Source organism: Cetorhinus maximus, chromosome 2, assembly GCF_964194155.1.
Source record: "Cetorhinus maximus chromosome 2, sCetMax3.hap1.1, whole genome shotgun sequence".
Classification (NCBI taxonomy): Eukaryota; Metazoa; Chordata; class Chondrichthyes; order Lamniformes; family Cetorhinidae; genus Cetorhinus; species Cetorhinus maximus.
The window spans coordinates 92913897-92933344 of record NC_135880.1 but is presented as its reverse complement, the minus strand read 5'-3'; the positions used below and the strand labels follow the sequence as shown (position 1 = coordinate 92933344).

General features: G+C 44.7%; 1 protein-coding gene across 8 annotated transcripts in view; it reads left to right on the top strand.

Annotated features, from left to right (window-relative positions):
• Positions 1–19448, top strand: part of LOC144695939 (AN1-type zinc finger protein 5-like) — a 506091-nt gene that overhangs the window by 468518 nt on the left and 18125 nt on the right. For all 8 annotated transcript variants that reach the window (XM_078567074.1, XM_078567065.1, XM_078567097.1 and 5 more), the window contains 2 exons: positions 1461–1557; positions 8742–8839. In XM_078567074.1, the coding sequence (XP_078423200.1) occupies positions 1461–1557; positions 8742–8839 (195 nt within the window). The remainder of the gene's footprint in view (positions 1–1460; positions 1558–8741; positions 8840–19448) is intronic.

Genomic DNA, 19448 nt, shown 5'->3' with positions numbered 1-19448 from the left:
GCTGGGTTTTTAGAACAATTGACAATGGTTTCATGGTCATCATCAGGCTTTTAATTAGATTTTTTTTAAATTAAAATTTCACCACCTGCTGTGGTGGGATTCAAACCTGGGACCCCAAAGCATTACCCTGGGTCACTGGAATACCAGTCCATGCCGACCCCCCATGAGTTTTTATTTGCTGCAGTAACCTTTGATGTGGCACTTTATCAAATGCCTTCTGGAAATCTAAGTATAGTACATCCACCGGTTCTCCTTTGTCCACAGCACGTGTGACTCATTCAAATAACCCCAGTAAATTGGTTAAACATGATTTCCCTTTTACAAAACCATGTTGACTCTGCCTGATTGCCTTGAATTTTACTAAGTGCCCTGCTATAACATCTTTAATAATAGCTCTAACATTTTCCCTATGACAGATGTTAGGCTAACTGGCCTATAGTTTCCTGGTTTCTGACTCCCTCCCTCTTTTTTTGAATAAAGGAGTTCTATTTTCCAACCTAATGGAACCTTCCCTGCATGTAGGAAATTTTGGAAAATTAAAACCAATGCATCAACTGTCTCACTGGCCACTCCTTTCAAGACCTTGGGGTGAAGTCCATCTGGACCTGGGGATTTGTCAGCCTGGAGCCTCAACAGTTTGCTCAATACCACTTCCCTGGTGATAATTTTCCTGAGTTCCTCCCTCCCTTCTGATTTACAGCTATTTCCGGGATGTTACTTGTGTCCTCTATAGTGAAGACCGAAGCAAAGTACCTGTTTAATTCATCTGCCATCTCCCTACTTTCCATGATCAATTCCCCAGATGTACTCTGTATAGGACAACGCTCACTTTTGTTAACCTTTTTTGTTGTTTAAATATCTAAAACTCTTAGTATCCTTTATATTTCAAGCTAGTTTTCTCTCATACTCTAATTTTTCCCTCCTTATTAGTCTTTTTGTCATTCTTTACTGTTCTTTATATTCTTTACAATCTTCTGACCTGCCATCCGTCTTTGCTTAATTATATTCTTTTTCTTTAAGTTTCATAGTTAGTGGTTAGTTAACCACAGATGCTGGGCCCCTCACCTTGGAATTTTTTCTTTCTCATTAGAATTATATTCTGTGCATTCTGAAATATCCCTTTTAAATGTCTTCCACTGAACTTCTGTTGACATATCCTTAACCTCATTTGCCAGTTCACTTTTGCAGTCTAAGAGCATTGTCCACATTTGTTGTGAAATCTTGAGCTCTGATGTTTTCATTGTGCACGGATTGGTGCATATGTGACCCATATAACTAGCATTGTATCTACAAAGGACAGATTTGTTTCTTACTAAAATGGCTATGATTCTGTGAACTGTTCATATGAACACATCTTGCATGTGTGTATACATGATCCCCACCAAATTGTGGATAACTTTTCATCTTGTTGGTGGAAATAAGAAAATGCAGACATACTGACATTCATTTTCAATTTTTAGGTGCATCTAACAGTTCCAGCTCGGACTTTGCTCACGTCCAGCGAACAGAGAGCTTTAAATCTGAAGGTGCCTCCATCAATGTAACTGTCAAAACAAAGTAAGTCTGTATGAATCAATACATCATCAATCTGTGCCCACTTGGGCATCATTGTGTGAGCCTTGTACTAATTAATACCATCGATCGTGGTGTCTAAGATGACTTGACTACATTTTTGGCACTAAAGTGCATGTTTAGACCCAATACTTTGAATATAAGACAACCACCCTCCCATTTTTCAGCTAATAAATGCATGTTTATAGCTATACTCAAGAGTTGGCTTCGAATTTTCAGCTTAAAAGATACATAATTAGATTTATAATCTCAAGTTGGTGTATGGGATCATGCGATACAAGCAGTGTTGCCGAGATGTGCAGGAGTTTGACATGTTCGTACAGTGCAGACCAGGCATGGCAAATGACGGACAGAAATCAGTCCTCCTGCACCAACACTGGCAGTTTGCGTTTTATATCGCTTCTCGGCCTTTTGGCTAAGATCAAGTGTTGCAGGGGCGACACCATGGTCCTGCCATGGCAAGGTCGGGATGGAAGGGCGATAACCAATCGCAATCCAAATCTATACCGTGGGTTACCTATCACCGTCCGAGTCACGGTGAACCACAGCGAAGGAGGATCACCTATGGATCGGGGCTTCTTCACCAGGAGGATCCTGTTGAAGGCGTGCGGCTTCCAAGCTACGGAGATCTTCACCCTGCACGACTCCCGCAAAGGTGGTTATTTCGACGTGACGTTCAAGCGAGTGGCAGACTGCGTCCGGCTCCTGAGGGTGTTCGAGGAGAAGAGAGACCTGCCGGAGATGAAGATCCTGACGGCGGAGCCGCACTTTTCTCTGCCGTTGCAACGGGAACGTGAGGTGATGGTGCATGTGTACAACCCCTTCGTCCCTGTCGCCGACGTGGTCACCTTCCTCACCAGGTACTTCGATAAGGTGGGGAGCGGCACCGAGATTCGAGACGACTTGGGGATCTGGACAGGCAAACGCCTGTTTAAGGTCACGCTAAAGACCGATGGTAAGGGAGCCATTTTCCACCCTCCCTCCAGTTTCGCTATCGGGGGAAACCGGGGCTACCTGGTCTACGCTGGGCAACCCAAGCATTGTCGCTCATGCGGCAAGGCTGGTCATGTGGCGGCCAACTGCAGCGCCTCCCTCTGCAAGATCTGCAAACAGGAAGGGCACCAGACAAAAGACTGCAAACAGGCCAAGTGCTGCAACCTGTGTGGCGAGGCAAGTCACCTCTACAGGACCTGCCCCAAACGCTGCCGTACTTACGCACAGGCAGCCAAAGCCGACCAGGGGGAAGCAGAAGAAATGTTGCGTGTCACTCCAACCACCAAGGCCCCCAAGGAGCTCAACGGGACAAAGGAGGACACAGAGAGAGACAAGGTGGAGAAAGAGATTGAGGCAACAGAGAGCCAATCAACAGCACTACCCCCTGAACCTCCCAGTCCTCAGGAATCAATGGAGGAGGAGGCAGCAGTGGAAAAGCAGCAGGGGGAGTGGCGGACGGTGAAGAACAAGAAAAGTAAGAGGGAGCGAAGAAGAAGCAAAGGCGTTTCCCAGAGAAGCGGCAAGAGGCGTCTCCCATCCGACACGGATGACAAGGGCAGCAGCTCTTCGGATGATGAAGTGCCAGAGCGGCACCGACAGAAGAGGCGGCAAAGCTCCAGGGCGTTGGAGGACGAGACACCCGAGCTCCAGAAAATTGGAGACAACAAGGAGACCAGCGCACCCCAACTTTGCCTGCAACCTGAGGAGGCCAGTGCACCACAGCCCCTGGAATCTGGGAGCAGTGAGGCAATCATCGCACCCCAGCTCCAGGAAGCCGGGAACAGCAACACCCCAGAGGGGGTGAGTTTTGGAGAAGCTTCTCCAGCAAAGGTCATCTCAAAACCCGCTCTCTACGTGAACCTCCAGATGCCACTGGAGCAGAACACGGCCAAGGAGATCTACCTCAGCCCATCCAAAGTGAAGGAATTTGAGCTCACTACGGGTATGAAGGAGCAGACTAAAAGTCTGGGACTCTCAGAGACAGTGGGTTTGGTAGGAGAATAAATGCTTTAAAATGGGTTTAAAGATTGTATCCATAAATGTGCGTAGCATTAAATCTACTACGCGATGTGTTGCGACCTTGGACTACCTAGCCAAGGTCAAAGCTGACCTGTTGTTTCTGCAGGAGTGTGCGATACCGCACCTCAGCTCCTACAGGCAATGGTCACGATGGTGGTCCCACGGGCCATCGATCTGGTCGGGCGGAAACGACTCTCGTTCCTCCGGCCTGGGTATTCTGCTGCGGGGAGGCAACTTCACCGTCTCCGAGGTCAAGGAGGTGGTGGGCGGGCGACTCCTGGTAGCAGACGTAATGTACAAGAACGCTCCACTCCGGTTAATTAACGTGTATGGCCCGGCACAAGGGGCTGAGCGGCTGGAGGTTTTTCAGCAGCTCCCACTGCTGCTGGCGACCTCCAGGCCGGTCATTCTGGGCGGGGACTTCAACTGCATCATCGATGCGGCTGGACGATCCGGCAGGGCCGGAAGCAGATTGGACGCTACGTCCAGATCCCTGATGGAAACAGTTAAGGATGCCAAGCTGCACGACGTCTTCAGCAACCCTGCAGACGGAGCGCAGCGTAGATACACCTGGTCGCGGCCAGACGGGTCCATTCGTTCCAGGATAGACTTCCTGTTTGTGTCCCGTGCATTCACAGTCAGATCCACCGACGTCAAGCCGGTGTTCTTCTCTGACCACTGCCTCCTACTGGCGGACTGCCACTTGGAGGAAGACCTGAGGGTGGGCAGGGGGGCATGGAAGCTAAATGTGCAACTGCTGACCCCAGAGAACATTGAGGAGCTCAAGAGGGATTACAAAGGTTGGAGAACCGTGAAACCCCTCTTTGAGTCCCTGACACACTGGTGGGAAGTGATCAAGGGAAGCATCAAGAGGTTTTTCATCCGCAAAGGCACCCAGAAAGCTAGAAAGGAACAGAGGGAAATGTCCCGACTCCAGGAAAAGATGCAGAATCTGCTCCGGCTGCAGTCGATGGGGGTCGATGTCAAGGAGGAGCTCCAAGAGGTGAAGGGCCAGCAAGCCTCGCACTTTGCCTCGGAGGCCTCCAAGATCATCTTCCGTTCCAGAGTCCGCTCCGTGGAGCAGGATGAGACGTGCTCACGTTTCTTCTTCCAAAAGGTACACAGAGAGCGCTCTGTGATCAGCAGCCTGAAGGAAGAAGACGGCTCAGTAAAGTCATCACGGTCCGACATTCTGAGGATCAGCAAATCCTTTTATGCCGGACTGTATGACGTGAAGCCCACGGACAGCACGGCCTCCCAGTCCTTCCTGTCCTCTATCACGGAGGTCTTAGACCACAGTACGCGGGAGAGCCTGGACAAACCGCTAACTCCTGACGAACTGACTAAGGCCCTCGAGTCCTTCGAGAAGAGTAAAACCCCCGGAAGCGACGGCCTGCCGGCGGAGTTGTTTTCGGCTCTGTGGGACTTGATCGGCCCAGACCTGCTAGAAGTGTACGAGAGTATGCTCCTGGCCGGCAGCATGTCAGAATCCATGAGGAAAGGCATCATCACCCTCATCTACAAGCACAAGGGGGAAAGGGAGGAAATTAGAAATTGGCGACCCATTTCACTGTTGAATGTGGACTATAAGATTCTGTCCAAGGTCATCGCCAACCGGGTCAAATCCGCTCTGGAATTGGTAATTCACCCTGACCAGACCTGCTCTGTGCCAGGCAGGAAGATCTCTGACAGCCTGGCGCTGCTCAGGGATACGATTGCCTATGTACAGGACAGGGGTGTGGATACCTGCCTCATCAGCTTGGATCAGGAGAAGGCCTTTGACAGAATATCGCACACCTACATGGGGGATGTGCTCTCCAAAATGGGCTTTGGGGAGGGAATTCGAAATTGGATCCAACTGCTCTACACTAACATCAGTAGCGCAGTCTCAATCAATGGGTGGGAAACAGATAGCTTTCCGATCAAATCTGGAGTCAGGCAGGGCTGTCCTCTCTCGCCTGTCCTTTTCGTGTGCTGCATAGAACCCTTTGCCGAGTCCATCAGGAAGGATCCGGGCATAAGAGGAGTGACGATCCCAGGCAGTGGAGGCACTCAGGTAAAAGCCTCCCTGTACATGGACGACGTCGCCGTTTTCTGCTCGGATCCTCTGTCGGTGCGCAGACTGATGCACGTCTGCGACCAGTTCGAACTGGCATCGGGAGCCAAGGTAAATCGGGGGAAGAGCGAGGCCATGTTCTTTGGGAACTGGGCTGACCGATCCTTTGTCCCCTTCACTGTCAGGGCTGACGGCCTGAAGGTGCTGGGGATATGGTTCGGAGGGACCGGGGCATGCGTTAGAAACTGGAAGGAGCGAGTGGCTATGGTGAAAAGGAAACTGGGCATGTGGGAGCGACGCTCCCTCTCCATTGCGGGTAAGAACCTGGTCATCAGGTGTGAGGTACTCTCGCTGTTGCTGTACGTGGCGCAGGTCTGGCCCATTCCAGACTCCTGCGCGATGGCGATCACTCGAGCCATCTTCCGCTTTATCTGGAGGTCGAAAATGGATCGTGTCCGCAGGGACGCGATGTACAAGCCTCTAGATAAAGGGGGAAAAAACGTGCCCAACATCGCCCTCATACTGATGGCCACCTTTGTGTGCGGCTGCATCAAGCGGTGCGTAGACCCTCAGTACGCAAACACCAAGTGTCACTACGTGCTGAGGTTCTACCTGTCCCCGGTGTTGCGAAGGATGGGTCTGGCCACGCTGCCGCGGAACGCTCCAAGTAGTTGGACCGTGCCGTACCACCTGTCCCTGGTGGAAAAATTTATGCAGAAAAACACCTTTGACCACAAGTCCATCAGGCAGTGGTCAGCACGTAACGTCCTAGAGGCCCTGAGGGAAAAGGAGAGGGTGGACCCTGTGGGATGGTTCCCCGAGCAGACTGTCAAAGTCATTTGGCAGAATGCCTCATCGCCAGAACTTTCCAACAAGCACCAAGACGTAGCTTGGCTGGTGGTGAGAAAGGCCCTCCTCGTCAGATCCTTCCTACACGCCAGGAGTCTCACCCCCTCTGCACGTTGCCCTCGAGGTGGCTGTGGTGGGGAAGAGACCGTTGTTCACCTCCTTGTGGATTGTGCCTTTGCAAAGAAAGTCTGGAGAGAGATGCAGTGGTTGCTGTCGAGGTTCATCCCGAGCAGTTCTGTGACACAGGACTCTGTGCTCTACGGGCTGTTCCCAGGGACACACACCGAGACAAACATCGACTGCAGCTGGAGGATCATCAACTCGGTGAAAGAGGCGCTTTGGTCTGCCCGAAACTTGTTGGTCTTCCAGCACAAAGAGTTGTCCCCGACCGATTGTTGCGGACTGGCACAATCCAAAGTCCAGGACTACGTGCTGAGGGACGCACTAAAGCTTGGGGCAGCTGCCGCAAAGGCGCAATGGGGAAGGGTCGCTGTCTAAGACCTTTCTACCACAGCGCACCGAGAGACTGGGAACTGTTTAGAGCCCCTCGGGCTGTACAGATCAAAATGAAAGGCTGTAAATGATTGTAATATTGTTTGTACTGATGCACCTGGTGATACATTTTGTAAAAGTTTAACCTGGATTGTACCCTTGTAATGTTGTTTTTGAAATGGTTTTGAATGTGATTGAAGATATTTTATGAATAAAGTATATTTTTACAAAAAAAAAGTTTGCGTTTTATACTCCATGTAGGTCTACCCCCAAGGAGTTTGTTTATTTTTGAAGCTTCACAGGTTGGCTTATGGTTGACTTAAAAGCTGCAATCTATAGTAAATTGCATCCTGTGGGGGACAAGGGTGATGGGAATTGGTGAAATGAAGTTTGCAGTTAATCAAGTGGCATTTGTCACATGATTTGTGATTTTTTTTCTACACATTTTTAGCCTTAATTTCTTTCAGACACTGGAGATTGTTAGAAGCCCAGGCTGTTTGAAGGTGGCCATTTGAATAAAAATGTTCACTAATATTACTGAATTTATTAGATATTAGAAATACTGTAGGTTTTTTGTCAAGTTTGTTCCTGACTTATATGGTTCAGTATGCAAGTTTGGGTTTCAAGTAAAGTTGCTACTTGGCTGCAACCCTAGTATGTGCTTGCAATAGTGTGAAATATAAATGTTCTAATTCATGTCTTTTTTTTTCAAAAGCCTTTTAGTGAAATAGCTGGCCTTGTGTTATAGGCTGTTGATTACCTGGAACCAAATGGATTCTTGTTAAACATTCTGTGCAGGAACCTTTTTAATAATGCGAAATAGTTTTAAAAAGCCACCCTGCAGAGTTAAAAGCAGTGAACTACCTTGCCTCATCACTCAGTTTTCCCCACTTCACTGTTATAATAGCTGATGTACTAAAGTAATGAACTGCCATGAGTGAATTGGATATATATAAAGTTATCTTGACAATCGTAAGATTCACCTCAATTGGTTGTGCAAGTGACCATGTTAAGTATGACTCATTTTCTCATTTTGAAAAAACTCCTGGTTTTTCCTTTTGGAAAACAGCAGCAGTCCTATCTGGAGGTGATATTAAAAAGCAACAATGTAAAATGATCCTGTAGCAATTGATTTTGAGTACTGAAATCTGGATGTTTAAATATTGAGTTAGATAATGTATTTGATGCAATGCTTGGAAAGATTACTGTATTTGGATAAACCTAAGACAGCCCAACTGGTAATGCCCATGTATGCACCAATCAGTCTATGTTGGACTCTGCAAAACTAAATATTCCAATTAAAACTTCTGTATTGACAAAATGACAATGAAAGTGGTTGACTTAAGACTTTATTGGCCTATTTTCCTTGTTTAGGAATATATGCCCTATCTTAAAGCGGTTCTGCTCTATACTTAAAACAAAAAAAATAAAAGCAGTTTACAATCTAAAGAGGCTGTAGTCCATGTTTATAGTTAGCCAAATTTTAGATGCCCTGTTGTCACTCAAACTTGTGCAAAAGACCAATGTATTTTTTATTTGGCTCTTGTTGAGCTTTGCCCTCCAGCCAACTTTAGATTATAAACAGTCAGGTTTTCAAAGGAAGTGTTCGATGTGGAGTCCCATGCATGCTCATTAAAAATTGAAACATTCATTAGTGTTAGTGTAGAATTAAGGATTTGAAATTTTTTTTTCTTGGAGATGTCCATAATGAGAACTAAATTCATTTCCCTGATGAAGATGCACTTTTTGTACTTGGCAGATGTATGTCTGGATCAACCTTGCCTGTGACGCAGCAGATGACAGAAATGAGTATTTCCAGAGAGGAAAAAGAGACAGAAGTTGAGGTAGCAGAGCCAGGTATGCTTAAATTTTGAGGCTGTTCCAGAAACGATCTTATTGCTTATTATGCATTCAACAGTTTATAATAAACTTGCAAAGGTTAAACAGAAGTTTGTTCAATGCCAGGTCTCAGGCCACTTCAAGTTGTTTTCATCAAAGCAAATTGTGCTCTTTGACAACATTGTTGTCTATTCCTCTTAAGCATAGGTGGTGAATTACCGTATATCTTCCAGATATGGAAGTTAATTTGTGCTACAATCTCAGGACTTTGCTCAAATACTCTTGTAATTCAATAGGGGAAATAATCTGGACATGCTGTCTCTGAAATTGGGAATACAGAAGCCATTTAAAATCAAAGGCTACCTAGTCACTTATGTTAATAGGTTAACATAAACATTAGGAGTAAGTCACAGGCCTGCTCTGCCATTAATTAACATCATGGGTGATCTACTGCAACTATACGTACTTGTTCTATTCACATATTGCTTGATTCCCTTAGTGTCCAAAAATCCCTGGACCTTGAATATATTCAAGAACTGAGCATCTACAGCCCTTTGGACCCTGAAGAAATTCTCATTTCAATCTTAATTTGCTGATCCCTAGTTCTGAATGGCCTCTCAGCAATAACACTGTTAAGCCCTTTGATCATCTCTCATTCTGAGTGTAGGCCCAGTTTGCTCAATCTCTCCTAATAGAATAACCTCATCGTAGGGATCAATCTATGAACCATTGTAGCATCCTTTTCCAAGGCAAATATATCCTTTCTTGGGTAATGAGACCAAAACTATACACAGTACTCGTGGTGTGGTTTCACCAAAGCCCTATATAATTGCAGGAGATTTCCATGCTCTTGCTCCAGCCCTTCCTAATTACCTCTGCCACTCAAGGTTTTCATTCCTGTTTATGTAAACATATCTTTAAAGCTTGGTACATAATATGACCCAAGGAAGAATTGATTAGTTTTTGACAATGATGCAAATTGGATCTTGGAATTTTTAAAAGGATCCATTAACATTGGAAGATGGGGCAAAATGACTTCTTTTAGAATGTTGTGGATTTTCTCAGCAGTTTTCAGCAGCCTGTGCGCAGAGTTTTCAGAGCAGGTTGTTGGATGTGAATTGCCTGAAGCTGCCTTAATTAGATGGAAGCTCATTTTTTCCAGCTTTGTAGTTAGAGCATCAGCCAGGCAGAGAGAAGCCTCCAGGAAGAGCTACATAATTGTAATAATGTTAACACAGGTTGGTGGAGATAAGTGCTTCGATTGCCTCCTTCACTTGCTGTGATTCATGTATAAGGACGCACCCCTATGAATACCAACATTTAATAGTCCTTCAGTTTTTTTTTAAAACCTGCTTTTCTATTACCAAAGTGGTATAATTTCACATTTTCCCCACTTAGCCCATCTGCCACTTTTTTGCCTACTTGCTTAACCTGCAGCCTCTTTGCACCCTCCTCACAGCTTACTTTCCCCACTAGCTTTGTATCATCAGCAAACTTGGATACATTACAATTCATAGACAAGAGAATTAAGTAGCTGAGACCTAAGCACTGATCCTTGTGACACCATACCAGTGGGCTGTTTATCAGCCCATTCAATCCTATTTCCTGTCCCTTAACCAGTTCTCAATCCAAGCTAATATTTTGCCCTCCATCGCAGAGCTGTAAACTCATGTGGCACCTTATCGATATGTTTATTAAGTTGTTGCATATGGTTTTGAAAGATTTCCCACAGGACATCCAAAACAATATGACACTGGCATCTTGAGGTATTACAGCAAATGACCAAAAGCTTAGTCATAGGTTTTAAGGAGCATCTTTGAAGGAGGAAACAAAATGAAAAGGCAGAGGTGTAGGAAGGGAATCCCAGGACTTGGGGCACAAGCTACTGAAGACACTGCCTCCAGTGGTAAACAAGTAAAATTGAGGCTTCTCAAGAGGCCTGAATTAGAGGAACACTGGTATTTGAAGGTTGTGGGGCTGGAAGAGATTAGAGATGTGGAGAGGTGAAGCTATGGAAGGATTTGAAAATGAGCTTGATAATTTTGAGATCTAAGCATTGCTTAACCAGGAGCTAGTGTAGCTTGATGATTTTGGGTGAATGGCATTTGTTGTGAGTTAGGGCACCCAAGTGTAGCATTTTGCATGAATAAGTTTATGAAAACTGGCCAGTAGTGTTAGAATACATTGCAAAAATTTGTCTCCCTACTCCACAATGACATGCAAGCTGTGATCCTCATCAACAGGATCTGTCATCACACCAACCCTCTTCCTCATCATCCTCACTGCAATACTGCACCTCACCTCCAGCAAATTACGCACAGGCCTGGAAATTTACAGAACAGTTGATAAACTGTTCAACCTATCCTGCCTTCAATCCAAAATGACTCCAACTTGTAGTCATTGGACTCCAGTATGCAGATGAAACTTGTGTGGAAGTAAGCAAGCATGAAGACAGCAGCTGGTCACTGAGCACAGCTAGATGGAGTGTGAAGTTGGGAATTTGAGGGAATTTGGTGCAGTGATGGAGGACGTGCTGTTCACTTAAATAGCTACTTTATAAAGAGACTTCATAACAGTGCGAAAGCAGCAGGCCAGGAGACCACCTAAAAGAGCAAGCCAACCGGTTCCAGAGGGAACCGGCTAAGTTCTAAGAAAATTTAAGTGCGAGGTCACAGGAAAACAAATGGTGATTGGTGAGTATTTTTCTCATTTATCTTTCAAACCTCTGATAATTTTAGCAACTGTAAGGTTTTATTAGAAGAAGCTTATTTACTAATAGTACTAAAGTTTATTAGATTGGCTGGTGAGCATTTCCTATTTATTTTAACTGGGACATTTCAATCAGTAAGTAGAACATTTATTGAAATAAGAATAAGCACAGGCAACTAGAGGCATTTAATTAAAATTTAATCAGTAAAAATAATTAACCACAAACATGGCAGGGCAGATCTTGTGTTGGTGGCTGCAGAATGTGGGGAGCTCATGGACGTCTGTGATCCGAGGCAAACACATCTGCAGTGTTTGGGGCTGGAGGCTGAGCTGCAGATACTGATACATTTGGCGGGGCAGGGGCACGAAGTTACCTGGACACTTCCAGGAGGCGGTCACACCCCTTGGGATAGGGTTGTCTGATTTGGCCCAGGGATAGGAAGGTATGACTGCGAGTGAGGCAGGTAAGGGGATTATGAAGGTAAAACTAGAGGAGCTTCAGCCTTTGCAATTGTCCAACATGTTTGAGGTTGTGGCAGCCTGTATGGATGAAAGCAGGGGCTGCAGGATGGATTAGTGAACAGTGGTGCAAGAAGCCATTCAAGCAGGGTGGAGGTGGGGTGTAGATTTTGGTGGAGTTAATAGGAACATTAGCAGCAGGGGCAATATAGTCAGGGCACTAGATGCAGTTCTCTACAGCTGAGAATGGGAGCTCAGGAGGCTGCATTCCCTGCCTGGTGCCAGAGTTTGAGTCATCTTCTCTGGACTGGGGAGAAGGTCTAGTTGTCGTGGTCCACGTAAGTACCAATGACCTAGGACTAGAAAAGGTTCTGCATAAGAGTATGAGCAGCTCTACTAAATTAATAAGCAGAATTGCAACGGTAATGATTTCTGAATTATTACCTGAGCCACAGGCTAATGGAGCAAGGTAAATAAGATTAGAGAGTTAAATGCTTGGCTCAAAGACCGGAGAGAGAGAAATGGGGTTCGGTTCCTGGGGTGATGGCATCAGTACTGGGGAAAGTGGGAGCTTCTACAGAAGAGCAGTGGGGGGGTGTTCAAAAAGGAAATGGGGGAGGGTACAGGCTCAACATGTTCCCTCTAGGGTGATAGGAAGGAGTAACAAGCCCGGAGAACCATGGGTGACCAGAGATATTCAGGAATAAATGAGAAGGAAAAGAGAGGCTTTTAGCAGATACAAGGGGAACAAATCAGCGGAGGCATTAGTGGAGTGCAGAAAGTGCAGGGTGTAGTTTAAGAAAGCAATTGGGAGAGCAAAGAGTGGATATGAGAAAGCTCTGGCTGGTAAAAGTAGGAAAAATCCCAAAATATTCTATAAGTATATCAATGGGAAGAGGATAACCAGGGGAAGAGTAGGGACCAAGGGGGAAATCTGTGGATGGAGCTAAAGGACATTGGGAGAGTGTTGAACGGATACTTCACATACGTCTTCACCCAAGAGAACGAGGATGAAGGTACGGAACTCAGGAGAGAGAATGCTAGGTTCTTGATCAAATTGATATAGGGAGTGACTAGGTATTGGAGGTGTTGGCAGGCTTAAAGGTGGGCAAGTCTCCAGGTCCAGATAATGTGTGTCCCAGACTGCTGAGGGAGGCAAGGGAGGAGATCGCAGGGGCTCTGACCCAAATTTTTAATTCGACTCTGGCCACAGGGGAGGTGCCAGAGGACTGGAGAACAGCTAATGTGGTTCCACTATTTAAGAAGGGTTGTAGAAATAAGCCAGGAAACTACAGGCCAGTGAGACTCACGTCAGTGGTAGGGAAACTATTGGAGAGAATCTATCTCCACTTGGAGAGGCAAGGTTTGATCAGGGATAGTCAGCATGGCTTTGTCAGAGGGAGATCATGCGTAACAAATTTGATTGAACTTTTTGAGGAGGTGACCAGGTGTGTAGATGAGGGTAGTGCAGTTGATGCAGTTTATATGGATTTCAGCAAAGCCTTTGACAAGGTCCCACATGGGCGACTTATAAAGAAGGCAAGTGCACATGGGATACAGGGTAATTTGATAAGGTGGATTCAAAATTGGCTTAGTTGTAGGATACAGAGGGTGATGACAGAGGGATGCTTTAGTGACTGGAAGTCAGTGTCCAGTGGTGTACCACAGGGATCTGTGCTGGGTCCCCTATTATTTGTCATTTATATAAACGACATAGATGACTATGTGGGGGATAGGATTAGTAAGTTTACGGATGACACAAAGATTGGCCGGGTGGTTAACAGTGAGGCTGAGTATCTTGGGCTACAGGAAGAAATAGATGGGATGGTCAAATGGGCAGATAAGTGGCAGATGGAATTTAACCCTGAAAAGTGAGAGGCAATACACTTTGAAAGGAGTAATTTGACTAGGAAGTTCTGAGGAACAAAGGGACCTTGGTGTGTGTGTCCAGAGATCTCCGAAGGCGGAGGGGCATGTTAGTGGGGTGGTGAAAAAGGCATATGAGACACTTGCCTTTATCAATCGAGGCATAGATTACAAAAGTAGGGAGATCATGTTGGAGTTGTATAGAACCTTGGTGAGTACTGTGTGCAGCTCTGGTCGCCACATTATAGGAAGGATGTGATTGCACTGGAGGGGGTGCAGAGGAGATTCACCAGGATGTTGCCTGGGATGAAACATTTAAGTTATAAAGAGAGGTTGGATCGACTTGGGTTGTTTTAGTTGGAGCAGAGAAGACTGAGGGGCGACCTGATTGAGGTGTACAAGATTGAGGGGGGTGAATAGGGAGCAGCTGTTCCCCTTAGTTGAAGGGTCAGTCATGAGGGGGCGTAAGTTCAAGGTGAGGGGCAGGAGGTTTAGGGGGGATGTGAGGAAAAACTTTTTTACCCAGCGGGTGGTGACGGTCTGGAATTTACTGTCTGGGAGGGTGGTGGAGGTGAGTTGCCTTGCATCCTTTTAAAAAGTACCTAGATGAGCACTTGGCACATCATAACATTCAAGGCTATGGGCCAAGTGCTGGTAAATGGGATTAGGTAGGTAGGTCAGGTGTTTCTCATGTGCTGGTGCAGACTCGATGGGCCTGAGGTCCTCCTCTGCATTCTGATTCTGTGTACCATTGGGACAGTCCTCACCAGTGTCCTGCTGAGGCACAAAATGAGGATGGTAGAGGGGACTTTAAATAGTGGGGGCAGGGGATCATCTGAGGGAAGATGTGATAAATTGGAGAAGGCAAGAGAGCAAAGTAGCAATAAGGGAAACGGTAATTACTGTGTCATGAAGGGACAGTGTACAAACTTGTGCATCAGCAGATGCAGCTAGAGGTTGTGAAAAAAAGACAACTAAAGGCACTCATGCATTCTGATAAAGGTAGATGAATTGATTGCACAAATAGAAGTAAACAGATATGACCTAATTGGCATTATTAAGACATGGCTGCAGGGTAACCGAGGCTGGGAATGGAATGTTTGAGGGTATTCAACATTTAGGAAGGATAGGCAAAAAGTATAAAGGTGGTGGGATGGTACTGTTCAAGGATGAGATCCATACATTGAGAGAGGATCTTAGATTGGAAGATCAAGATGTAGAAGCAGTTTGAGTGGATCTAAGAAACATCAAGGGGCAGCAATTGTTGATAGTTGGTTATCAGCCACCAAATAGTGGTAATGTAGAGCACAGTATAAATCAGAATGAGGTGTATGTAGCAAAGGTAATAAAGTAATCATGGGGGACTGAAATCTACATATAGTTAAATCTAATTAGCTTGAATGCTGTGGAGGACAAATTCATGGAATGTATAAAAGATGGTTTCCTAGAACAACCAGAGAATGGATTATTTTAGATCTAGTATTGTGCAATGAGAGAGGGCCAATTAATCTCATTGTAAAGGAACCTTTAGGGAAGAGTGGCCATAATATTACAGTTTTTTTACATAAAAGTTTGAAAGTGACGAAGTTGAATCTGAAACTAGGGTCTTAAATCTAAACAAGGGAAACTACAGGGTATGAGAGGCAAGTTGGTTGTAGTAGATTGTGAAACTACATTAAAATTATGATGGTAGACAGGCAATGGCTAGCATTTAAAGAATGAATACATGGTTTACAACAAATTTACATTCCTTTTGAAAATTCCCAGTAGGAAATATGATCCAACCATGGCTAGCAAGAGAAGTAAAGATTGTATTAGATCAAAGGAAGAGGTTTATAAAGTTGCCAAAAAAGTAGCAAGCCTGAGAATTGGAAACATTTTAGAATTCAGCAAAGGAGGACCAAGAAACTGGAGAAAATGAAAGCATATTAGCAAGAAATATAACACTGTAAAAGCTTCTATAGGAATGTAAAAGGGAAAAGATTAGCAAAGGCAAATGCGGGCCCATTACATAGGAGAATTTATAATGGAGATTCTGGAATGGTTCCTGCAGGTTGGAAGGTAGCAAATGTAACCCCACTGTTTAAGAAAGGAGGGAGAGAAAGCAGGCAATTACAAACCCCTCAGACTGACATCAGTAGTAGGGAAAATGCTATAATATATTATAAAAGGATGTGATAGCTGGGCACTTAAAAATATAATGGTAGGATTGAGCAGAGTTAACATGGATTTATGAAAGAGAAATAACATTTGAAACACCTGTTGGAGATTTTTGAAGATGTAACAAGGGGAACGAGTGAATGTGTATTTGGATTTTCAGAAGGCTTTCGATATGGTCCCACACAGGTTAACAAACACAATTTAGAGCACGTAGTATTGGTTAAAAGACAGAATATTACCCCCATTTCTCAATCCATGCTAGTAAACAGTTGGAATAAACAGGTTATTCTGAGGTTGGCAGTCTGACTAGTAGGGCACCCCAAGATTCAGTCCTTGGGGTAGGGGACAACTATTCACAATCTATATCAATGATTTTGGGTGTGGGGACCAAATATAATCCCAACTTTGCTGATGACACAATTTGGTTGAATGCAAGTTGAGGAGGCAAGAGGCTTCAAGGGGATTTAAACAAACTGGGCAAAAACATGGCGGAGTTGACACAAAATTCTTAGTACTCCACAGGGCTGATGCAGGAAGGATGTTCCCCTGGCTGAGCATCTAGAACCAGGGGCCACAGTCTTACAATAAGAGGTGGGCCATTTAAGACTGAGATGAGGAATTTCTTCACTTCGATGGTGGTCAATCTTTGGAATTCTCCATCCCAGAAGGCTCTGGAGGCTCAGTCATTCTGTATGTTCAAGACTGAGATTGATAGATTTCTCTAAAGATATCAAGGGATGTGGGGGTGGTATGGGAAATGGTGGAGCAGGCTTGAGGGGCTGAATGGCTTCCTGTTTGCACTTGTTCAAACTGAGCTCTAGATAATTGTTTACCCCTTCTCTGAAGCCTGAGAAAATGGGCCTTTCACTAAGCACCTGGAAAGTTAACATCATCTTTCAACCTGTTCCCACAGCAGAGTATCTCTTTTCCCCCACCCCATCAATTAAGATCAATAGCAAGATCCTGGAAAATGTGGAGCATTTTCCACATCTTGGAAGCCTCCTCTTGACAAAGACAGGCATAGAGAACAAAATTCCTGATTGCCTCCAATGTGCCATCTCAGCCTTGGGCCGACTGAAGTAGTAGCATTTAAGGACCAGGATCCTGAAGTAGCATTTGAGGACCAGGGTCTTGAAACAAAGACTTGAGGCCATGGTTTACTAGGCAACAGTGATCCCCATGCTTCAGAAACTTGGATACTGTACAGCAGGCACTTCAAAAGCACCACAGAAGTATGGCCTGCAGTGACATTACAAGATCCTCCAAGTTGATGGTAAGAAAGGTGGTCCTACTACAGTGTCCTGTCCCAAGCCAACATATCCAGCATCAATGTTAATGACTCAACCACTTTTTCACTAGGCAGTACATGTTGCTTGCATGCCTGACACAGCACTCTTTTTTTTCTCTCCCCACCCCCCCCAAAAAACACACACACACAAAAACTCGGTTGTGGCAGGAGACTCCCAGGAGGGCATGAATACTGAGGACACCCCTCAAGCATTTCCACTGAAGAGGCCAAGCATCCCCAACCAAAACGAGAGAAGATTCATTCAGGAACACACGTGAAGACGACACATTGGAGTGAAGAAATGTCCCAGCACCACCTTTCCTGCATGTGGCAGTGTCTGCAAGCGCCCAGTTACCATGTCCCTCATGAGATTTTTAGCATCTTTCCCTATTACTATCGGTCTAACTGGCCTACATATTCTCTATATCTCTCCCCCTCCCACTCCCTGATTAGCAGGGTTATATTTCCTAACTTTCAATCTATGGGAATTTCAAAGGTTACGGGAGAAGGCGGGAGAATGGGGTTGAGAAACTTATCAGCCATGATTGAATGGCGGAGCAGACTCAATGGGCCGATTGGCCTAATTTCTGCTCCTATGTCTTACGGTCTTATGGAATCATCCTAGACACTCAGATTCTGGAAGATCAAAACCAGTTTATCCACTATTGCTACAGTCACTTTTTTTAAAAGAACCTAGGATATGGTCCATCAGTTTAAAGGATTAAAGCCGGATTTTAGTCCCACTAATTTCTCCGATACTATTTACTTCAAGTTCCTCACTCTCATTGGACTCTTGGTTCCACCCTTTTTTTTAGTTTTGTCCTCTACTGTGGGGACCGATTATAAGATCTGCCATTTGCTATTTCCCATTATCATTTCACCTGTGCCTGCTTCTAAGTGACCCATGTTTACTTTAGCTAACCTCCTTCCATGCTTCTGGAACCTCTTGCAGTCTATTTATATTTATTGCAAGTTAACCCTATTTCTCCCTCATCAGCTTCTTAGTCATCCTTTACGATTTCTAAAATTCCCCCAATCCTCATTTGCTACACTTTTTGGTAACATTGTAAGCTCTACTTTCCTAATTTCTCTATACTTTTTAACTTCTAACTGAGCCATAATTGGACCACTTCTATGGAATTTTTATTCCTCAGGATAGCATATATATTTAAGAATTGAAGTTTTTTAAATTTGTTTGCCATTGCTTAATCTTAATCTCCAAATCTAGCATTTCCAATTTGCCCCTCATACTTATGTAATTGGCTTTGTTTGAATTGACCTTGCATCAATCAAGCTCTCATTCTTCTTGATCACTTTCCCCAGAAGGTCCTTTACTGTAAGATTATTAATTGTCTCATTACACAATATTAGATTTAAAATAGCCTGTTCCCTTGTTGGTTCCTTGACATTGTTCTGAAAAATGTCTTTAATGCATTCCATAAATTTATTTGCCTCCATACTACACTTGACAATTCTATATGAAGATTAAAACCTCTCTGTTTGCATTACTGTTATTGCACGCTCCTCTAATTTCCTGATTTATGCTCTGTTCAAAACTGAGGGATGGGGTGCCTATAAACAAGTTTCTCTTTTTTAACCCCTCACCACTGTTTTCTGCCCCTTTATTATTCCTTATCTCTACTCATACTTTTTTCTGGGCTGATCCTTTACTCACTACTGTCTATCTTGCCTTTTTTATCAGAGCTTCCCACATTTTCTATTTGCCTATTTTTTTTCTAAAGGCCAACTAGCTTGGAATATTTAGCTCACAACCTGTTGCCCTGCAGCCACATCTCAGTAATGCTACTGGATGGAATCCATTTATCGCTTTGTTGCCAATGCTTTGTGTATTCGGATATGGTGCCTTTAATTTTAATTTGTTACCATTTTCCCTGAGGTGACCTTGGTCACTATTACCTTTGTTAAACTCTGCGCCCTTTCTGATGTGCACTATTGAATTCATTCAAGTTCTCAAGGGTAATTCAGAATGGGCAACAAATGCTGGCTTAACCAGCAACTCCCACATCCTGTGAAAGAATTTTTTTTTTAAAGTTGCTCCTCTGCTCTACAGCCTTGACTTTTTTCCTTAAGTTAATCCTTACTAGAACCCTCCCCCTTATGTGATTTTAGATAATGCAGTTAATT